We start from the raw sequence: 20,678 nt of genomic DNA on the forward strand, positions 1-20,678 counted from the left end.
TGCAAAGAGTGTACCATGTGGCAGACCTAGTTTATAAAGGAAGAAACATGTATGGAGGGAATTAACACTCAGTGAAGCTACTGATTTATCTGTGACGAATATATAAAAGCTAATAGCGAATGAGGTGAATTAAGTGAGGCATAAAGACAAGCAAGGAAAAGTCCTTAAGCATCACTTGGCTTGTGTCCATATGCAGGAGGAAGTATTTCTCCAGTTGTGGGGCAACAGTGCAGCAAGTTGCCATTGTTTGTTAAAATGCTTTGTGCTGCTCGTACATTGTTGAAGTATACTGCAAATTGATACAAAGCATGTGAGGAAGTACACTCACAGTTTTTTTTAATTATGATTCAGATGACTCACAAAAATCTCTCTCTACAATAGCCTGGGAAGTTCTATAATGAATAATGGCATGCCAAATGGGATTTCCTGTAGGCGATTTCCATGATTTGTTGGAAGGTGAGTCTGCTTTAAATGTTGCTCCTTTTTTTTTTCTTCTTTCCTCGTTCTATTGGCCTGCAAAAAACCTCTGCAATCTGAGGGAGGTGGTCTTTGCGGGGGGGCAATAAAGCACTGCAAAACTGTGTATCACCACTATGATAGCAAGGCTTCAATCTAAAGTAGACACCAGAAAACTTTTAAAATAAATCTTAAATTCAAGTTCTGGGCTCTGGTTTCCTCTAGGGGTGGATGTTATCTGTTGGGCGATCTCATTTTTCAGGTCGAGAATTGGAGACCTCTTGTATATACTTCTTTAGTATATACTTATTGTATACTTATATGTGTTTGTACTTTGGGTGTCTGGAGATCAGCCCTAGGACTTGTCTGCTTCCGCTTAGGGACTTCTTTTTTGTTCAACTGCCTCTATTTAACTGTTTTGATAGAAAACAACCAGCAGAGGTCAGTAAAATAACAGGATCACTTTAGCATTCTCTCCATTCCAGTCCATAGAAATTGTCTTCCATGAGCACCTGTAGAAAATACTATTTTTTTCACATTTTGTATTTTCAGTGATATGACCACCAAAGGCCCTGATTTTATATTAAAAACAGAGCTTTGGACTATACCATTTCCCTCTAAAAGGCATATCTATCTCCATGTGTTCCCATACCTAGCGTGTCACGCAGTTTGGTGCTTACTTTCCCTTCATGTTAAAGAACAGTAGATGTTTCAGCACCCAGGCTAATGTGCTGCATAGCTATATACATATAAGGTCCCAACGGCGAGACCGATTGCATTGCAAATGCTTGTTTCAGTGGGAGCCTGTGTTCTCATTCGGAACACAGGCTCCTATTGAAGTCAATGCGAGTCCGACCGAACGATGTTCAGAAGCATCGTAATCAGTCTGACTCGCAGAACCCGGTTCGGTCGAAAACGATTTTAAAATTGATTCCTTCGTGAAAGGGGCGTGCAATGGGTGTTGTGGTGGGCGTTCCACCGCAACACCCATTGATTTTGATGCTGCCCTATATTTACAAGTGTGGCGTAAATATGGGGCAGCGACAAAAAGTAGTCTTAGCAGGGCGGAATAAGGGGAAATGCTTTAGTTCTCCTTGTTTCTGCGGTTTCTATCTGTGCAGTATTGTGCAGCACCCATAGAAACAGCAAATTGCCATGAATGATTGTTTATGTGCAGGAAGGTGTACCTTCCTGCACATCAATAATCATTTCAAAAATGGCGTTTTGCAACATCTATGTTTGCTGCACAATGCAGCACACAAAAAAGTTACAAATCGCCATTCTGGATTGTTTATGTGCAGGAAGAGACACCTTCCTACACATAAACAATCATTCCCTCAATGCAAGCACCCTTGCACTATGGTGCAAGGGTGCCTGCGTTGGCACTAGGCAGCTGAATTTAGTGCCAGCGCAGGGAGAAATGCAGGGGTGTGCCGTATTTTTGAAAAGTGACAGAGCGCGGCATTAGCAGTTTTGGAGCTAACCCGCGCTCCGCCATGTTCTTATACATATGCCCCATGGAGTCCTTTGGAAAGAGGAAAGCGGTTTGAGGTGAAAGCTGGAATCCAAAGTAGCACTATCTCTTTTTCTATTTAAAAATTTAAAAAACTTTATTTTCATGCTATTTAACACTGGTGCAAGCATTACACAAGAATAGAGTAGTACTGTCTCTAATGATACTCTCCTCGGCCCTCCCTTGCCAACCCTGCACAAGCTGAAATTGGCCAAAAAGGCTGGTTTAAGAAGCCAGGGAAAAATACATCAGAGAACCTAAAAAAATCAATAGATCCCATAAGCCAGAAAATTAAAAAAAAATTAGACTCTCAAGTAAAAAAAGATGTCAACAGCTTTCGTATTGAACATTATTTTTTAGTTTCAGATAAACGTTGAATGTTTTAAAACTGAATAGTAGTTAAACACATTACAAGCATTTCGTGGGTTTACCTTCAGCATGCGCCTGAGCTGCATCGTCCCATGTGAAAACCGATGGATGAACACTGTTTCAATCAGTCTTTTCACATAATGAAGTGAATGACAAACACAAGCCAAGCTAGAAAGAGCAAGATACAATCAATAGGGAAGTCTGGTGAAGTGAGGCAAGACATTTAGGCAAGACACTGCTGTACTTACTTTACGACTGAATGTGGACTTGATGTAAAAGCGTGTTCTTGTCCATAGACAAAAGGTAGGCGAAAATAAAAAAAGTAATAGATGAAAAGAGGCCCAGCATACTCAGACAGAAATACCTGTAAAAGAAAAAAAAGGTGAACTAAGTCAAGTATGCACGAAGGGCGCCAATCTGTGCTATACCAGATTCTTAATTGATATTCATATAATGTTGTCTTATCCTAAGTAAGAATAACGCATATACAAATAATGTAAGGACGTTTTGTTTAAAATAAACCAAAAACACACAACACATAACATTGAATGGTTATAACCCAAAGCAAAGGGATTTTGAGTGGGATCAGCTATTCTGTACCAAGTAGTAGATATGCAAGCACATATCTGTTGGGAGTATTAGAGTTGAGTGCAGAAGCAAAAAGATATGAAGAAGGCTTATCTCCTTTAGTGCTTCTATTGACTTCAGGAAGAATAGTAGGGTCTCCCTATGAGAGGAGGTCTGGCTAAAGCATGCCCAGGAATGGAATGTACTTACACAAAGCAGTTTTAAAACAAACCATGGAACAAACTCTCTACCACCCTTGCACAATCGGAAAGCAAGAGTAAGCCTGGGTGGAGTTTGCAGAGTTCTGCTATGCGGAACTCCGCGAAGTGACAAAAATACTCCGCCAAGCTACGCAGAGTTCCGAGAGTGGCGGAGTGGGTTACCTCGAGCCGTTCACACTGATTTTAAGTGCCGGGTGTTTGTCCCGTGTTTTACAGCACAAACAGCATCCAGCACAGTGCAAGAGGGCACTGCTTTTTTCTGCGACTCAAGTAAAGTTCTATTTGAGTGGCAGCTTCCTCAACGCGAACAGAATGTTTCTCAACACGAGTGGTAGCCACCATCCACCAGCGCCCACGTTGAGAAATCTCGCAGGGAAGTGGTCTAGCATTGGATTTTCCTCGCTCGTGCTCACCAACTTACCATTGGCAAGCGCAAGCAAGGAAAAACTCTCCCCGAACTGAGTGGAGTTCACCACCCAGGCTTAAGCAAGAGCCAACATTCACAATCAAACAATGGCACTCTTAGGTACAAAGAAAAGGGCACCAAGGTTAGGAAAACAGAATGCGCCATAATAACGGCTGATAGTGTTATGCATTATTAGAACAATGATATGTTGAGAGCCTATTGAAGACAATGAAGTAGCTCCAAAATTTAAAAAAACACATACCATTGTCCATGCCACCTGTGGCCCAAGATCCTTAAAATAGAGTGTTGCAGTTGTGCCCACTGGCAGGTTTTGTAGCACGTCTTCATCCTTCAAAGAATTACCTTCTTGAAAAAATAATGCTTTTAAAAAATCATAATTAGTAATACTAAAAGAACTAATGCACTTTCTCACAGCAAATAAGCAAGCAATGACAGCCAATAACATGATTCTAGCTGGGGGTTTGCGTTTTTTCCAAAGGTTTAGACGTTAATCTTGGGGCAGTTTTTTCATTTTAAAACGATTCGCATCAGCCTCACACAGCTTAAAAAAAGTGTAATGCCTTGCCAGTACATGCAGTCCTTTGTTCTCCTAGAGAGAACTGTGAATTGTGTGTATAATTCTCACTGTAAGAACTATGGGGCATATTTACAAGCCCCTTGCACCACTTTTTTTTATGCTCCTGTGGCACACAGTGCAAGCCCATATCTACAAGGACACGCAAAGCTACCATGCGTGGCTTTTAATGGCCTTGTACATATGGAGTAAGACGAAGCAGCGCAAGCCACTGCCTTGCCTTACTCTGAGTAAAAGAGGCGTTCCATGGGTGTTGCTGTGGGTGTTACAAATCAACACCCATCGAATTTGATGCCCCAGATTAACAACATCAGGCAGATGTTTACATTGCTCATTGTTTTTTCCCTCTTTCCATGTGTGGTGCATTCTGCAGCACACATAGAAAGATGAATACAACTCTTGTGATTGTTTTTGTGCAGGAAGCTCCCTTCCTACACAAAAACAATTGTTCCAACAACACAGACACTGTTGCACCATGGTGCAAGGGTGCCTGCTTTGGTGCACAGCAGCAAAATGTGCACCAGCGCTGGCTGTAAAGACAGGAATTCACCGTATCTTATAAATATTGTGCATACTTGCCTTTATGAATTGGCGTAGAGCAGTCCAGCAAGAAGCTTTGCGGCACTGCCCTATGCCAATTTGTAATAAATATGTCCCTATGTGTGTTCCAGCACTGTCAGGGGACGGCCAATTAAATTTCCTTCATGATATTTGCATTAAGGTTATTACATCATCCATCCCCAAAAGTGTTACTTAAATCAACTTTCCAACCAGCAGTGCAGAAACTACCATGCACAACTGCACTATGTGGGCCTGCCTGATTTTTTTCACTTGTGGATTTAAAGAGCAGATATCATCCGTTTTGGTTTTAGCTGAAATATTTAGTCCATCCCTAGCTTTAGGTAGTTCTTTGAATATATGATTTAAGGTGTTCTTAAATCGTGTTTCTACACCTGAATACATTTTGAATGCAGACATTGTAAGAGATTTATCATTTGGAAATAGTCATTTATGAAATATTTCGAAAACTGTTGTGTTCATACTCATTAAGTCAATAATTATCGCCTTAAAAAATATAACTTTCTTTCTTGCAAAATAAACATTAGAGAGCCCTCTATTTATTCATCAATGAGGAGCATAAGACATTCGATAACTACTTAAAAGACTGGGGGCCAAATTTACTAAGGCCTTAAGTTGTCCTTGTGTCACCCAAAGTGGCCCTTAACTGGGATTCACTAAAACAACACAAAGCCCTCTTGCTTGGTTCTGCGAGGTTTAGTAAATCCAATGTAATGCAAGGCAGTGTATTTCACTGCCTTGCATTACCTTGCAGTAGGAAGGCATTCCAAGGGTGGAGTATGGTCATTCCCAAACATCCACCAATGGTATTTGACACAAATACAAATGTACTAAAGTCAGTAAACCTCGGATTGCGCCAAAATGTTGTGCCTCTCTGATGGAGGCCTAAGGAGGAAACATATCTTTATTTCTCCTTGGTAATTCCTCTTTCTATGTGTGATGCTTTCTGCAGCACAGAGAGAAAGAACATTTTCTCTAAGGACTGTTTTTGTGATGGAAGGTGTCCCTTACTTCACAAAAACAATCCTGCCCGTAATCCAGGGACCCTTGCAGCATGGTGCAAGGGTGCCTGCATTGGTGCTAGGAAGCACACAGGTTGCCAGAACTAGAAGACATCAGGAATAAGGGCCGTACTGGGTATTTCCCTGGTGGGCCGCCATGGTGGGGTCCGGTTCTCGGCCCCTGGGGGGCCCTTTTTAGGTCGAGGGACCGTCCGGTCTGCCGAAGGCAGAACCGGAAGTCCGGAGATCTTATGATGCTTAGAGTGGCTATTTAGCCCGCCTCTCTTTTTGCCTCTCCTCCATTGGCTGGCTTCCTAAACGGAGGCCAGCCATTGGAGGAGAGAGCCGTCCCTCCAAATAGGCTCCGTCTTTTTCAGATTCGGGGCCGTGTTCCGTGCTGTTCTTTCCACTTTTTAGCCACGCCCTTTTTAGAACAGCAGGAACACGCCCTCGTGTCTGTTTTTTTGGATTGACTTTGTAGGTGTGCCCCGCGTCTTCGTTCCTGCATGGACCGCTTTGCCCGTCGTGAATGGATAGCTTTGCGTTTACAGGTAACCCATTTTGACTTTTATTTGTGACCACCATTTCTTTGTTTGTCGCGTCTTATTGTGAGGATCGTCTTGCTCTTGTGTGTAAGCACCGTCTCGTCGGCCATAGACTGCTTTGCCCGGTAACTTCTCTTTGATTGCAGGTAATTTTTTTGTTTTGTTTTCTGTGTCCGCCATTTCTGTGTTCGTATCGTGTGCTCCTGAGGATCATCTTGCTCTTGTGCGTCGAGGACATTAGGAAACCATCTTCTAGGTAAGCCATTTTGTCTGATTTTGTACTAATGTGTATTTTTTTGGACTTTGTAGGTGTGCCCTGTGTCTTGGAAATGTCATTGATTTTTGTGTTTAACTGCTTTCTACGTTTTTGTGTACCTTCCGTGTTATTTTCCAACTTCACCGTCCCGTCGGCCATAGACTGCTTTGCCCAGTAACTTCTCTTTGATTGCAGCTAACTTTTTGGGGGGTTTTCTGTGTCCGCCATTTCTGTGTACGTATCGTGTGCCCCATGAGGATCGTCTTGCTGTTGTGCGTCGAGGCCATGACGAAACTATGCTCCAGGTAAGCCATTTTGTCTGTTTGTTCGTCTCGTGTGCCCCTGATGATCGTCTTGCTCTTTTGCGTCGTGGACAATAGTATACAATCTTATAGGTAATGCAGGTAACTTTTTTGGGGGGTTTTCTGTGTCCGCCATTTCTGTGTTCGTATCGTGTGCTCCTGAGGATCGTCTTGCTCTTGTGCGTCGAGGACATTAGGAAACAATCGTCTAGGTAAGCCATTTTGTCTGATTTTGTACTAATGTGTATTTCTTTGGACTTTGTAGGTGTGCCCCGCGTCTTCGTTCCTGCATGGACCGCTTTGCCCGTCGTGAATGGACAGCTTTGTGTTTACAGGTAACCCATTTTGACTTTTACTTGTGTCCGCCATTTCTTTGTTTGTCGCGTCTTATTGTGAGGATCGTCTTGCTCTTGTGTGTAAGCACCGTCTCGTCGGCCATAGACTGCTTTGCCCGGTAACTTCTCTTTGATTGCAGGTAATTTTTTTGTTTGTTTTCTGTGTCCGCCATTTCTGTGTGCGTATCGTGTGCTCCTGAGGATCATCTTGCTCTTGTGCGTCGAGGACATTAGGAAACCATCTTCTAGGTAAGCCATTTTGTCTGATTTTGTACTAATGTGAATTTTTTTAGACTTTGTAGGTGTGCCCTGTGTCTTGGAAATGTCATTGATTTTTGTTTTTAACTGCTTTCTACGTTTTTGTGTACCTTCCGTGTTATTTTCCAACATCACCGTCCCGTCGGCCATAGACTGCTTTGCCCGGTAACTTCTCTTTGATTGCAGCTAACTTTTTGGGGGGTTTTCTGTGTCCGCCATTTCTGTGTACGTATCGTTTGCCCCATGAGGATCGTCTTGCTGTTGTGCGTCGAGGCCATGACGAAAATATGCTCCAGGTAAGCCATTTTGTCTGTTTGTTCGTCTCGTGTGCCCCTGATGATCGTCTTGCTCTTTTGCGTCGCGGACAATAGTATACAATCTTATAGGTAATGCAATTTTTCTCTGTTTGTACTAATGTGTATTTTTTTGGGGACTTTGTAGGTGTGCCCCGTGTCGTGGCGTCTACGTTCTGCTCCTGAGGGTCGTCTTGCTGTTGTGCGTCGCGGACATTAGTACACAATCATACAGGTAATGTATTTTGTCTGATTTTGTATTAATGTGTATTATTTTTTGGACTTTGTAGGTGTGCCCCGTGTCCTGGCGTCTACGTTCTGCTCCTGAGGATCGTCTTGCTGTTGTGCGTCGAGGGCATGACGAAACTATGCTCCAGGTAAGCCATTTTTTGTCTGTTTGGTCGTCTCATCTGCCCCTGATGATCGTCTTGCTCTTGTGCGTCGCGGACATTAGTATACAATCTTATAGGTAATGCAATTTAGTCTGATTTTGTACTAATGTGTATTTTTTTTTACTTTGTAGGTGTGCCCCGTGTCTTGGCGTCTTCGTTCCTGCATGGACAGCTTTGCCCGTCGTGAATGGACAGCTTTGCGTTTACAGGTAACCCATTTTGACTTTTAGTTGTGTCCGCCATTTCTTTGTTTGTCGCATCTTATTGTGAAGATCGTCTTGCTCTTGTGCGTAAGCGATTTTTCATTAATATTCTTTTAATGTTCCAGTTTTTTTTCTATTTAAGATGTTTATGTGGTGCTGTGACTTGTGACTTATGTGGTGCTGTGACTTGGAGAATACACGTCCGTCTACCGCGACATTCAGGTAAGTTCTTTCTTTAAAAAATAAAACTAGATACAGTTTGTGGTTTGTTATATTTTATAATGTTTTTTCTGTTCTTAAAAAATATTTAGCGGTTAAAAAAAAAATATCCTTAACATTTTTTAGAATTGTTTCGATATTTGTCGAATGTGCTTTTCGCTGGCTTTCATGATTTGGATACGTCAGGGTGGGGCACGTATTTTAAGTAAACGACAGTTGGGGATATCTTCACGGAAGGTATACAAGTAAGTGCGACATTTTTTTATCTTATTTAGAATGCTTTTTGCTTCTAATGTCATTTATTTTTGTTTTAAACTGTTTTTTTCGTTTGTGTGTACTTTCCTTGTTATTTCCCAACTTCACTGTCTCGTCGGCCATAGACTGCTTTGCCTGGTAACTTCTCTTTGATTGCAGGTAACTTTTTTTATTTTTTTCTGTGTCCGCCATTTCTGTGTTCGTATCGTGTGCTCCTGAGGATCATCTTGCTCTTGTGCGTCGAGGACATTAGGAAACAATCTTCTAGGTAAGCCATTTTGTCTGATTTTGTACTAATGTGTATTTTTTTTGACTCTGCAGGTGTGCCCTCTGTCTTGGCGTCTTCGTTCCTGCATGGACCACTTTGCCCGTCGTGAATGGACAGCTTTGCGTTTACAGGTAACTCATTTTGACTTTTATTTGTGTCCGCCATTTCTTTGTTTGTCGCGTCTTATTGTGAGGATCGTCTTGCTGTTGTGCGTAAGCTATTTTGCCTTTATATTCTTTTAATGTGCCTTTTTTTTCTATTTCAGATGTGTATCTGGTTCTTTGACTTGGAGAATACACGTCCGTCACTCTCTCTCCCTAACTCTCTCTCTCACTACCTCACTATCTCTCACTACCTCACTATCTCTCACTATACTACACTCTTTCTCACTAACTCTCTACCTCACTCTCTAACTCACTACTCAACTCTCTCTTTCTCACAGCAACACAATATCACTACCACAGTAACTATCTCTCACTCTAACACACTACTTAAAAACTTCACTCTCTCTCTATCTCACTACCTCACTCTCTATCACTACATCACTATCTATTTCTATCTCACTCTCACTACCTCACTATATCACAACACACTCTCTCAAAACTTCACTACATCACTTTCTCACTACCTCACAACTTCACTCTCTCTTTCTAACTCACTAATTCACTCTCTCTATCTCACTACCTCACTCTCTCTCTCAAATACAGTAAGTCACTTACACTCACTCTTTCACTACCTCACTCTATCTCACTACTTCATTACATCACTCTCTGTTTCTATCTTAATACCTCAAAACATCCCTCACTACCTCACTCTCTCTTTCACTACCTCAATCTTTCTCTATCTCACAACATCACTCACTGTTTCTATCTCACTACGTCAGAAAATACCTCTCACTCACTAACTCACTCTTTCACTACCTCACTCTCTATCTACCTCACTCTCTCTCACTACATAACTCTCTATACATCAATACTCCCCTCTATATCACTGCCTCACTATCTCACTACTTCTCTCTATAAAAAGATCACTACCTCACTCTCTCACTACTTCACTCTCTATATCACAACGCCACTCTCTCTCTAACTCACTACATCACTAACTCTCTATCTCTCTACCTCACTCTTTCTATCTCACTAACTCACTTTCACTGTCTCTTTCACTACCTCTCTCTATCTCACTACATCACAACACCACTCTGTTTACATCTCACTACCTCACAACATCCCTCTCCCTCACTACATCACTGTTTCACTACCTCACTCTCTCTCACTACATAACTCTCTCTACCTCACTACTCCACTCTATCTCACTACCTCACTATCTCACAACTTCTCTCTCTCAAAACATCACTACCTCACTCTCTAGCTCACAACTTCACTCTCTCTCACTCACTACTTCAATCACTCTCTATCTCACTACCTCACTCTTTCTATCTCACTAACTCACTTTCACTACCTCTCTCTCTATCTCACTACATCACAACATCACTCTATGCTTATATATCACTACCTCACAACATCCCTTTCCCTCACTACCTCACTCTTTCACTACCTCACTCTCTCTATCTCACTACCTCACTCTCTATCTACCTCACTCTCTATCTCACTACCTCACTCTCTATCTACCTCACTCTCTCTCACTACCTCACTCTCTATTTCAATACCTCACTCTCTCTCTCTATCTCACTACCTCACTCTCTCTCTGCTAATGCAATAGGTATCACATATGCAAAAAAAAAAGCTAATGCCAATAGAAATGACAATGCCATTTATTTAGGGATACAAAAATGATTAAAAAAATAATGAGCAATACCAATAGCTCTACCTATAATATTGCCGAGACCATTGCATTGTAAATGCTTGTTGTTACTGGGAGTCGGCAATATGGTCCCCCTTAAAAGAAATCAGCTGAAACCGGCCCTAGCAAACAGCTTGGCTGCTCCCCTGCCATGGTGGGTGGCCGAGCAGTTTGCCAGGGCCGGTTTCTGTTCCAAGTCCGGCCCTGTCAGGAATGCACCATATCTTAGTGAATATGGCCAATTTCTGCTGTCTCCTTTTCACGCAACGCAGTGCAGCAATTTGTCGTGCTGAGTTGCGTTCTGTTATGTTGGGTGAAATCTTAGTAAATTTGCCCCTAGTATTTTTAATTAGTAAAGGTAGGCATAACACCGTTGGCATTGCATGGCACAAAGGGAAAGGGCACATAAGCAAAAGATTAATTTGAGAGTCAATAATGACAAGATTAAACACAAGTTGAACAACACACTGACTGCTTTCTAAGCCTGAAACTCATAGTCACTCATTTATGCAGTGTAAAATATAAAGATAATAAAAGGAATGAGGGACGGAAAAATTTGTAATACCACGCTCTAAAACTGTTGCACACTTTTTCCTGTTCAATTACTCATTTTGCTAATACCAACGACAGGATGTGTTTTTTTTTACATAGAATGTGACTATCCATCCAAATTGTAACATTTAAAATTTGAGTAAAATTTGAGTGTCCACACATTTCAAAATTTGCAGACGGTCTACTTCTTGGGTATGAAAAAAGAAAGGTTATTCCTTATCATGACTTTTTTTTTTAACTTTAAAAGCTATGCAAAGGGTGCACATTTCTAATTTCTCGAAAATATCCTGCAAAAGTAGCTTCTGCAGAAAACAATCTGAAAAAGAAAACACCTTTAGAGGGAATTAAAAAAATTGTGCGAAAATTCTACTGTAAAAACTTTTGTTACAATCATTTTCATTCCACAGGCAAAGTAAAAAAAATTGTAATCCTTGCTAAACGTTTCAGGAAGAATTTAAATTTGACCTAACTCTAGTCCAAACAAATCTCAACATAATTTGGCAAAGCATGACAGATTACATTTTTAAAACTTCAGATAGAGATGCCTATCTGATTCCTAAAGATTGATTACTCCTTTTTTACATCAATGTTAACCTGAGAACTAAAACAATGCCCAGTCTGCCAATGAGCAATGTCTCCAGCTGCTTCACCTAATGACTCACATACTATAGCTACCCATTCCTATCCTTCATCTTGTAACATTGATCCCACCTCCTTCTTCATATTCTTTGCATAGCAGTATTTTCTTTATCATTTTCATCCTTTAGTTATTGCCATGCAGCTCACCTTCTTCTCTTTCCTATCCATCACCTAGGGGTATGTTTGCTAAGATTTTGCACCATGTTTGCGTCATAAAAGTTATGCATAATGACACAAAATCGTTTTTTGCCAATTTACTTTCCAGTGCAAAACTTGTTTTGCTCTGGAAAATCCCTTGAAAGTAACACAAAGCAGCGCTTTTGCATTACTTAGCGCCAGGAGGGCGTTTCATGGGTGGGGCATGGGTGTTACAGGATTTTTCAGCAAAAAACAGCACTTATTTCAAATAGGCGTTATTACGGAGAAATGCTTTTATTTCTCCTTTCTTTTTCGACTTTGCATGTGTGCTGCACTGTACAGCACACATACACAGTGGGAAAAGTTTTAAAGTTAGTAGAAGCGTAGTATTTTGTACAGACTCACGCAGACACCCTTGTACTATGGTGCAGTGGTGTGTGCACGGCAGCAAATTTCAGCAGTGGCACTATGGATAGGGGAGGAGAGTGCCATATTTCTGTAAATATGGCGCTCTCCTGCTCTGTCCTTTTCACTCAAAGCAGCGCAGACTTTTTGGCTGCTGCGCTGTGTGAGAATTTAGTAAATCTGCCTCCAAGTGTCATAAATCTTCCACTCACGTCATTCTTATTCTTCGCCTAGGCTCATATATACCCCTGCGTAGTCTTTTTCTTATCCTTCTCCTCGTGTGATGCATGCTCCCTCTTCTCAGTCTTCACTAAATGCCATCATCCGATCCCACTTTCTTGAACCATATGGAGCCAATTCCCTCTTCTTCCTCGTTTTCGTTTTTGGCCAGTATCATATCCCTGCCCTGCGCCTCAGGGTTGTCTTTCTCCAGTGGCCTAGGTTTCCCCACAATTAATCCTTCCACTCATGAAAAAATATTCCTCTGGCCTGTTCTGTCTGCAGTCCCATACACTACTTTGCACCCTTTCTTGCAGCTTGATTTCCCTTCAGTAGGCGGAGAAAGTCATCCCCAACGGAAGTAGACAATTTTAACTCAGGCAGGCAGACTGCCATAAAAAATAGCAAACCAGCGGACCAGAAGTGCAGAGTAATCCATGCAGTAGCTTTAAACTTTTCTTTGATCCCATTGGCTGAGTTCACATGTGAGAAACAAAACATTTCACTGTTCCACACAAGTTCACTCTAGCATCGGTACGGTGGTCTCAAGTGATTTTTTCCTTGCCGTCCCGTGACTAGTTTTAATACACTCTTCACTGCACTATTATTACATTAGCACTGCACCCCCCACTCACACCCAGCTCTTCATATGTGGATTTAGTCCACCCTTTAGTGCAAAATCAAAACATCCCTGAGCTCCTCCCTCTCATAGAGGGGGTTGTAGCCCCCAGAGAAACTAGGATTTTTCTCTGGGAGGAGAATCCCATATGATGAAGCATGTCACCCAGGGTGAGTGAGGGATTACGTTCCTAAAGGGAGTGCCCTCTCACTAGGTGAATTGGGCTTTTGTTCTTTTTCACACACCACCCTCTTTTTCTTTCTTCAGTTAATTTTAGACCCCAGGGTTCTTAGTGTCTTTAATACTGTATTTGGGGATATAATCCTGTGCGGTCTCTAAAATTGTTCCCTTTGACCCTCCGGCATTGAACCGTTTTTGCTATAGAGAAAAAATATGAGCCAGCAAATGGGAAGCCAATGGGTGGGCTGAAGCTCACACAGTATACGTTTATCATTTAGAGAGAGAGAGAATAAGAGAATCATTTGGCTTCCTTGTGGTAATGATAAGAATCAGAGAAGAATGAATCATGTATCTTTAGGTTCCAGAGTCTACAAATTGTATGAAAAAACACTCTAACTTCAGTGGCAGTATATCTTGATTCTCTGCCTAGAACGTTAGGTGAGTTGCATCATCATTTGGGTCTTATTTGCGCCCGAGTTTCCAGTTCTCCAGGTGGCCTACAGTCCTCCACCTGGAGGGAGACCATCTGGTTTGTGATAGTTGTGATGAATACGTGAAAAGATGTGGAAAAAAGTGAATGTTAAAATGACCTCCAATCCTGTATGTTATTGTTTATTAGTCAGGTAGGGGTATCATTAAAATAAAGTGTCGATGCTGGGTGGATGTATTAGTAGTCCACTGTCCCTGGTATCTGATCGTGAGAGATTGACATGTTTCAGCCCTTCGTTGCCCTGACGTGTCGGTGGGCTTTCTTCAGGACCGAGGTGGGAGCGATTGTCTAACTGCGTTGCTTGTACTAGGTAGGTAGATTCAATTACCCTTCTTCAGCACATGAGTTTAATGGCTCAAGGTGCGGCGTTGTTATAGGTATAGATTGTGCCTACCACTTACTAGGGAGTCATTTCTTGCTCCTTCGGGGCTATGGGAGATGGGTAGCGCACTATGTGTGCTTCTTCTCGTGCCTTCATCAGATGGTGCCTTCTGGGACCCAGAATGCCCAAAAAGCATATACAACATGTCTCAAAAAGACAACGCAAGATCTGTCTAGCTGAGACCCCAAAAAAAACATTGAACTCAGGCCCTATCACGGCCTATATTTAATCTCTTGATCAACTTAAGAACATAAAACTGTAACTGCCTGCCTGTCTCACTTAGAAGTCGCAACGTTATTAGATGTCCCCTCTGTGGCAAGAAAGCAAAGATACCTGTAGGACACTGCTGTTTACCATTGATGTGCCAGGAAGTAGGAAACATTTTCATTTCAATTGAATAACCAAGTTATCCCTTTTGTCATTTGACTCTCTAAGAGTAGCTGTGGCAAGCAGTCAGGGCACTGCTTACTTTTAAATGTACCTTGTCAAGTTGTTTATTGTTGATGATCCAGGAAAATATGTATATGAATATTATACATATTTTGTCACCTGCTGATTTGCCAGCTTTGTCCAATTAGACTCAATTTATTAATTAGGTAAGCACAAGCTTTTATTTAATATGCATCAGGCTGTACAATACCAGGGAAAACTTCTTAGACATGCGTCTTAGGCCAAACGTCTTTTACAGCATCCCACCTTTCCAAACGCACTTAAAGCACTGACAGCCCCAGTCCCACTTCATATACAATTGTCTGATACTTACTGGGTTCTAGTCGAATTGACTGCCTTGCTGGATACCACTGGGGATCTGCAAAAGGCAATGTAGAAGGAGGGGTATTATTAATAGGTCCTTCCCATATGTTGCTGTTAACAATCAGTCCAAACTGCTTTAAAACACCTGTGATGTAACCAATCTGGCTACTGATCGTATAACGTTTACCTGTAGCATTGACTAGTTTTATTAGGTGATTCTTGGTGGTGTTTTTAAGTCTCCATTCATGAATTTGTCACAATCTCTTTTTAAAATAAACAGTGCCTCTACATATAATGACCCATCATTTCAATCAATAGTCATATGATTTTCCTCTAATATTGTCTTTAATCAAAGAATATGCGATGTCACATCTGCAACCCCTACTTCGATTAAGTTAATTTACACAGTAAAGAATGCAAACTATAGAACGTGGTCTCCAACCTTTTCAATAGTGAGAGCTACGTCTGATTAAATAGACCTATGCAGAGCCATTGTCTAGTTATTATATAACGGTACATATCAATCAATCAATCAATCAAACATCATTTGTAGAGTGCACACTGTTACCCCCTAGGGGTATCTGGGTGCTGTGTCTCCATTGAAGAGCCAGGTCTTGAGTCTCTGTCTGAAGTCTGCCAGTGAGGGGGCTGTACAGAAATGCAGGGGAAGTTTGTTTCTGCTCTTGGAAGTGATGTAGGAGAAGGAGTGGCCATCGATGTGGCTGCTATAGATGCGGAGTGTGTGTGTAAGGGCGAGTGAGGAGGAGCGCAGGTGTCTAGAGGTTTGGTGTAAGTTCAGTCAATTGTTGATGTAGGCAGGTCCTAGTTCATGGAGGGCTTTGTAGGCGTGTGTAAGGATTTTAAACTGGAATCTCTTCTGAATGGGGAGCCAGTGGAGATCTCTCAGGTAGGGGGCGATGTGGGTTCATTTGAGGAGGGCCAGAATGAGCCTGGCTGCGGCGTTCTGTATGGTCTGGAGTCTGCTGAGGTGCTGGGTGGGGATGTTGGCATAGAGGGTGTTACCGTAGTTGAAGCAGCTGGTGACGAGGGCCTCAGTGACTTTTTTTCTGGTGTTGGTTGGAATCCATCTGAAGATTCTGTGAAGCATACAAAGTATTTGGAAGCAGGAGGAGGTGACTGCGTTGACTTGTCGTTTCATGGTCTGTTGACTGTCAAGGAGGGTGCAGACGTTGCGTGCATGGTCGGTCGGTGTGTGCCCGAGTTCTGCCGTCCACCAGCTGCGGTCCCATGTGGAGGTGTTCTTCCCGAAAATCAGAACTTCAGTTTTGTCGGAGTTGAGTTGGCGGCAGTTGTCTCTCATCCATTGAGCTACTTTCCCCATAGCACTGCAGAAGGTGGTTTCAGCATTGGTGGGGTCCTTGGTGAGCAAGAGGATCAGTTGTATGTCTTCCTCATATGAGATTATGTTCAGTCCATGGGATCTGATGACATAACGGCCAAGCAACTTAAACGCTGCCCCTTGAACACTCAGTCTTGTTGCAGGGAGCAAAATTATCAATGGCATAGCTGCCTTATCCTGTAGGGTCCCCAAGGAGCTGTTTAATTCTTTTACTTGCCCTTCAAGAGGCGAGTGTCACATTTTGTCATGAAATTGGAATAGATTTTGCGCTATGCTTATTGTTCTAAAGCCTATTGGTTGCAATCCAGAGATCAAATTTACTTGTCCCAATGGTAGAAAAATAATTGGCAAGGCCGTCCCTTGAGATTTCACTGCTATAGGCCAAAATGCCCAACGACTCCGAGGCACATAGAGACACACACACAAACTGAAATAAGTCAGTTATTTTTTATCATATACATTTCATCGTTAACGATGACCATTAGCATCTATGTACTTGCAGGCTTCATTGGGCCCTGCCAGTAAACATATTTCTCCATTTATACCCATGTCCATGTGTATATATTTGAAGTAAAAATGAAACAGGAAGTGATCAATGAAGAGATTGCTTTGGGAATTAAAGCACACTTGAAGAAAGGGAGGAGGGAAAGAAAGAACAGAGATGAAGGAAGGATGAAGAGAAAGTGAAAGAAAGAAACAGAGATTGAAAAAAAATGAGAATGTGAGAAAGGAAAGTAATGGAAGGGTAAAGGAGAGGGTAACAAAGGAGAGGAAAGAAGAAAGGAAAGGGTAGGGAGGGAGGGAGGAAGGAGACAAAAAAGAAAGAGGGAAGGAAGGAGATCAAGGAAGAAGGGAAGGAAGGGAAGGAAGGGAAAGAAGAAAGGAAGGAATAAAGGTGAGAAAGAAAAGGCCCAGAGAACGGAAGGCAAGAAAGAAGTAAGGCAGTAGAAAAAGAATAGGAAGTAGAGAAGGAATAAAGATAAACAAAGAAGAGATAAAAAAGGGCAGATGGCGAGATGAAAAGGAAATAAGGAATGAAAAATTAAAAAACAGAAGGAAGGAAATGAGGAACCGAGCACAGGGATAGGAAAGAGAATAAGAACTGAAGATAAGGAACAAGCTTGAGATAAAGATAATTAAAGATAAAGGGAGATGAGACAATGGAAGGGAAGACTGAAGGCAGTAGGGAAAGAATGGGAAAGCAAGAAAGGCACATAAGAGAGAAACAAAGAAACAGATTGAAAACAGGATAGCAAGAAGGAGAGGAAGAAAGGAGGAACTGCAAGAAAGGACAAACATAAAGACACAGCAGCCAGAAAGCACAGAAGGGAACATTTGAGAAAGGAAGACAAAGAGTAAGATGAGAAAGAGAAAGATGAAAAGAATGAAAGAGAGAGGACAGGAAATAAAGAGAGAGAAAAACAAAGATGGGAAGAGAGAAAAAAGGAGAGAAAGATGAGAAGACAGAAATAAATAAATAAAGAAAGGATAGTCAAAAAAGAGTTAAATGAAAAAGGGGAGAGAAAAAAGGAGAGGAAAAAAAGATGAAGAAAAAAAGAAATTGAGATGAAGAGAAAGAAAAATAGGCATAGTGCAACTCTAAAAAAATGTATGTTTTGTATGTAGTGTAATAACCCTCCAAATATTTCACACTGAGTTTAATTAAATAAAAGTTCATAAAGGCAATATTTTTCTGGGTTAATTTTTTAAACATTGTGCTCCGATCTGAGGCATTTATTTATGGTCTTGCTTCTTTTCAAGGCTGCAGAATTGTTTATTTAGAGAGAGGGTGGGTTGTCTGTTGCTCCTGCCACCTTTCCCTGTGTCACAGTACAAGCGCACAGAGTTTAAAACACAGTATCTGCAGGGATGCAGCTGCATTCTCTCAGACACAAGGGAGAGGCAGTGAGCTACTCCAAGACAGGAGACTATCTACTGGTAACTCGCGATCGACCTGTTGGAGAATATGCTGCATATTCAAGAAATAGTTTAATTAAAATATAAAGTAATTGCAATATATCAGGTTGAGAGATAAAGCAGTAACCTCGAAGTAGGCACTTGTTGACATTGTTCTAAATCCTTCCTGTGAAGCATGATTGCAGCTTTTTGTTAGGCAAGAAGAAGAAAAAACTGCATGAATCAAACTGCATGAACCTCCACCCTTTGTATGGAAGGATCATCAACAACACATTGAACATATATTTAGAGGTTACCATGTGAAGCTTCAAACAAAATAAGAGCATAGCACAATCACTGCTAAAGCAATTCTAGTTGGATATCACATGAACAAATGTTAAAACACACACTTAACTAAAGGAAGAATTACAACACAAGTGGGATGCTGTTATCATGGCTAGGAAATCATAAGAAAACATAAAATAATACTAAAGAGATGAAAGAAGAGTTATCAGTGAAAATAAGTGAAAATAATGACAATGTTGGTATTATTCTATTACCAGTTACACCATTGATACACAGTCAGTAAATAATAGATACAAATAACCAGATACAATAAATTTACCAAAGCTTCAGAGAGAAATCACACTAAATCTAACAACATTAACCATAACATTGAAGCCCCAAGACGGACAGCTTATGGAGCAAAGTTGTTAAAAACCTTTAATGACATTTTTAAGAATGAGCATGCAAAGTGTGCTTATGTAAGCACACAAAAGAACACCCTGAAATGTTTGCAGGCATCCATTTTCAGGAAAATGAATAAGGCTGATTTTGTTTCTAAATATTTACTTAAAGATAATGAGAAAAATTGTCCCATGCATCAAATAAATCAGTATCCTTTGAGGAATATTATATTTATCATCATGATATAGGATTCTCAGTTTCCTATTGGAGGATTCAAGAAAATCCACTGGCAGAATTAAATCTTCTATGCTACCCATACCAATTAGGTCATTATCTTTGCGTAGAGAATCCTCTCATGGAGGCCATATCATTTTCTTTGCATTTAGAAGACTAACTCAAGTAAGTCAATTGTCAGAGGCAAAAAGCAAACGGAAGCAGCCTACAGTGAGACCCTATTTTTCTTACTCGCCCTAAAACCAAGGAACATGGGATTTTGCCTGTAGTTATTCGAGAACAAATAGAAGAATGTTCCTAATGAAAATTCAAGAAGATCATGGAATGAGGTGGCATGTAGGAGTATAAGAGCAGAGGTCTTGGTGGTGGTTACTATGTTCCGTCACCTACTCCCTAGGTTGAAGAAATCCTACTTGAACCACATCCCATTATTATCCCCTGGGAAAATCCACACTTCTCATTATCACATACGGAGTAGTCCAGATTCCAGTAGAAATTGTATACTTACAATATTTATGGAACTTCAATCGGATATCGTGAATGGTCACGTGCGGTTCTACCTAAGTGGACAAAGGACATGCGTTGCATAATAGACAAAGGACATGCATTGCATAATTATTGTCTGTTTCATTATTCAAAGCACTTTTAATCTTTTACAGAGTGGAACATGATTGAACAAAAATGTCAACAATTCACATTTCAAGTTCAGATTAGTAGATACAGCACATTTTCTTGCTATTAAATCTTTTGTCTGCCCTTAATGAATTGCCCATTTAATACGTGTTCATACTATTATAACGTTCCTAAAATGTTTGTGTTAAGACAGTCACGGAGAATTTGGATGCAGGGAACATCCTCCTGCCCCTTAGCTAGACTTTGAAAAAGTAAAAGACCACAGGACACTCTTCTTAAGGGCCATACATTTAACTGATTAAAGACGCCATTCAGTAACCGTTTGCTCAGGTCTCTCTTAACAAATGTACCCTCCAACATAAAAAGAAACAAACTTTGTCAAGCTTCATTTGACCATTGCTATGTCCCCTAAATGAAGTCTTCAAAGCATACTCCCAAGCCCGCTCTTTGGGTCACTGGTACCGGCAGCCTCTCTCCACATGGCAAAAAAGTGGCCATATGAGCAGAAAGTACTGTTGTCTCTACTTTGTTGTGACAAAGATGATGTCTCGTATGTGTAACAGGCCTCCGGAAGCAAACACAGCTGACCCACCATTTGACAGGACAGCTGAATGCAATCATCTTGTGCTTTAAAGAGCTATGGGGCACATGCATCAAG

General features: G+C 41.2%; 1 protein-coding gene across 1 annotated transcript in view; it reads right to left on the reverse strand.

Annotated features, from left to right (window-relative positions):
• The window catches only part of LOC146833601 (very-long-chain enoyl-CoA reductase-like), a 97,121-nt gene that overhangs the window by 42,899 nt on the left and 33,544 nt on the right, over positions 1 to 20,678 (reverse strand). The window contains exons 3-7 of the mRNA XM_085599907.1: positions 19,896 to 19,947; positions 15,221 to 15,265; positions 3,795 to 3,898; positions 2,587 to 2,702; positions 2,401 to 2,506 (exon numbers count right to left, since the gene is read on the reverse strand). Coding sequence (XP_085456033.1) covers positions 2,401 to 2,506; positions 2,587 to 2,702; positions 3,795 to 3,898; positions 15,221 to 15,265; positions 19,896 to 19,947 — 423 coding nt within the window. The remainder of the gene's footprint in view (positions 1 to 2,400; positions 2,507 to 2,586; positions 2,703 to 3,794; positions 3,899 to 15,220; positions 15,266 to 19,895; positions 19,948 to 20,678) is intronic.

The sequence above is a fragment of the Triturus cristatus genome, chromosome 4_2 (assembly GCF_964204655.1).
Source record: "Triturus cristatus chromosome 4_2, aTriCri1.1, whole genome shotgun sequence".
In the NCBI taxonomy this organism is placed as follows: Eukaryota; Metazoa; Chordata; class Amphibia; order Caudata; family Salamandridae; genus Triturus; species Triturus cristatus.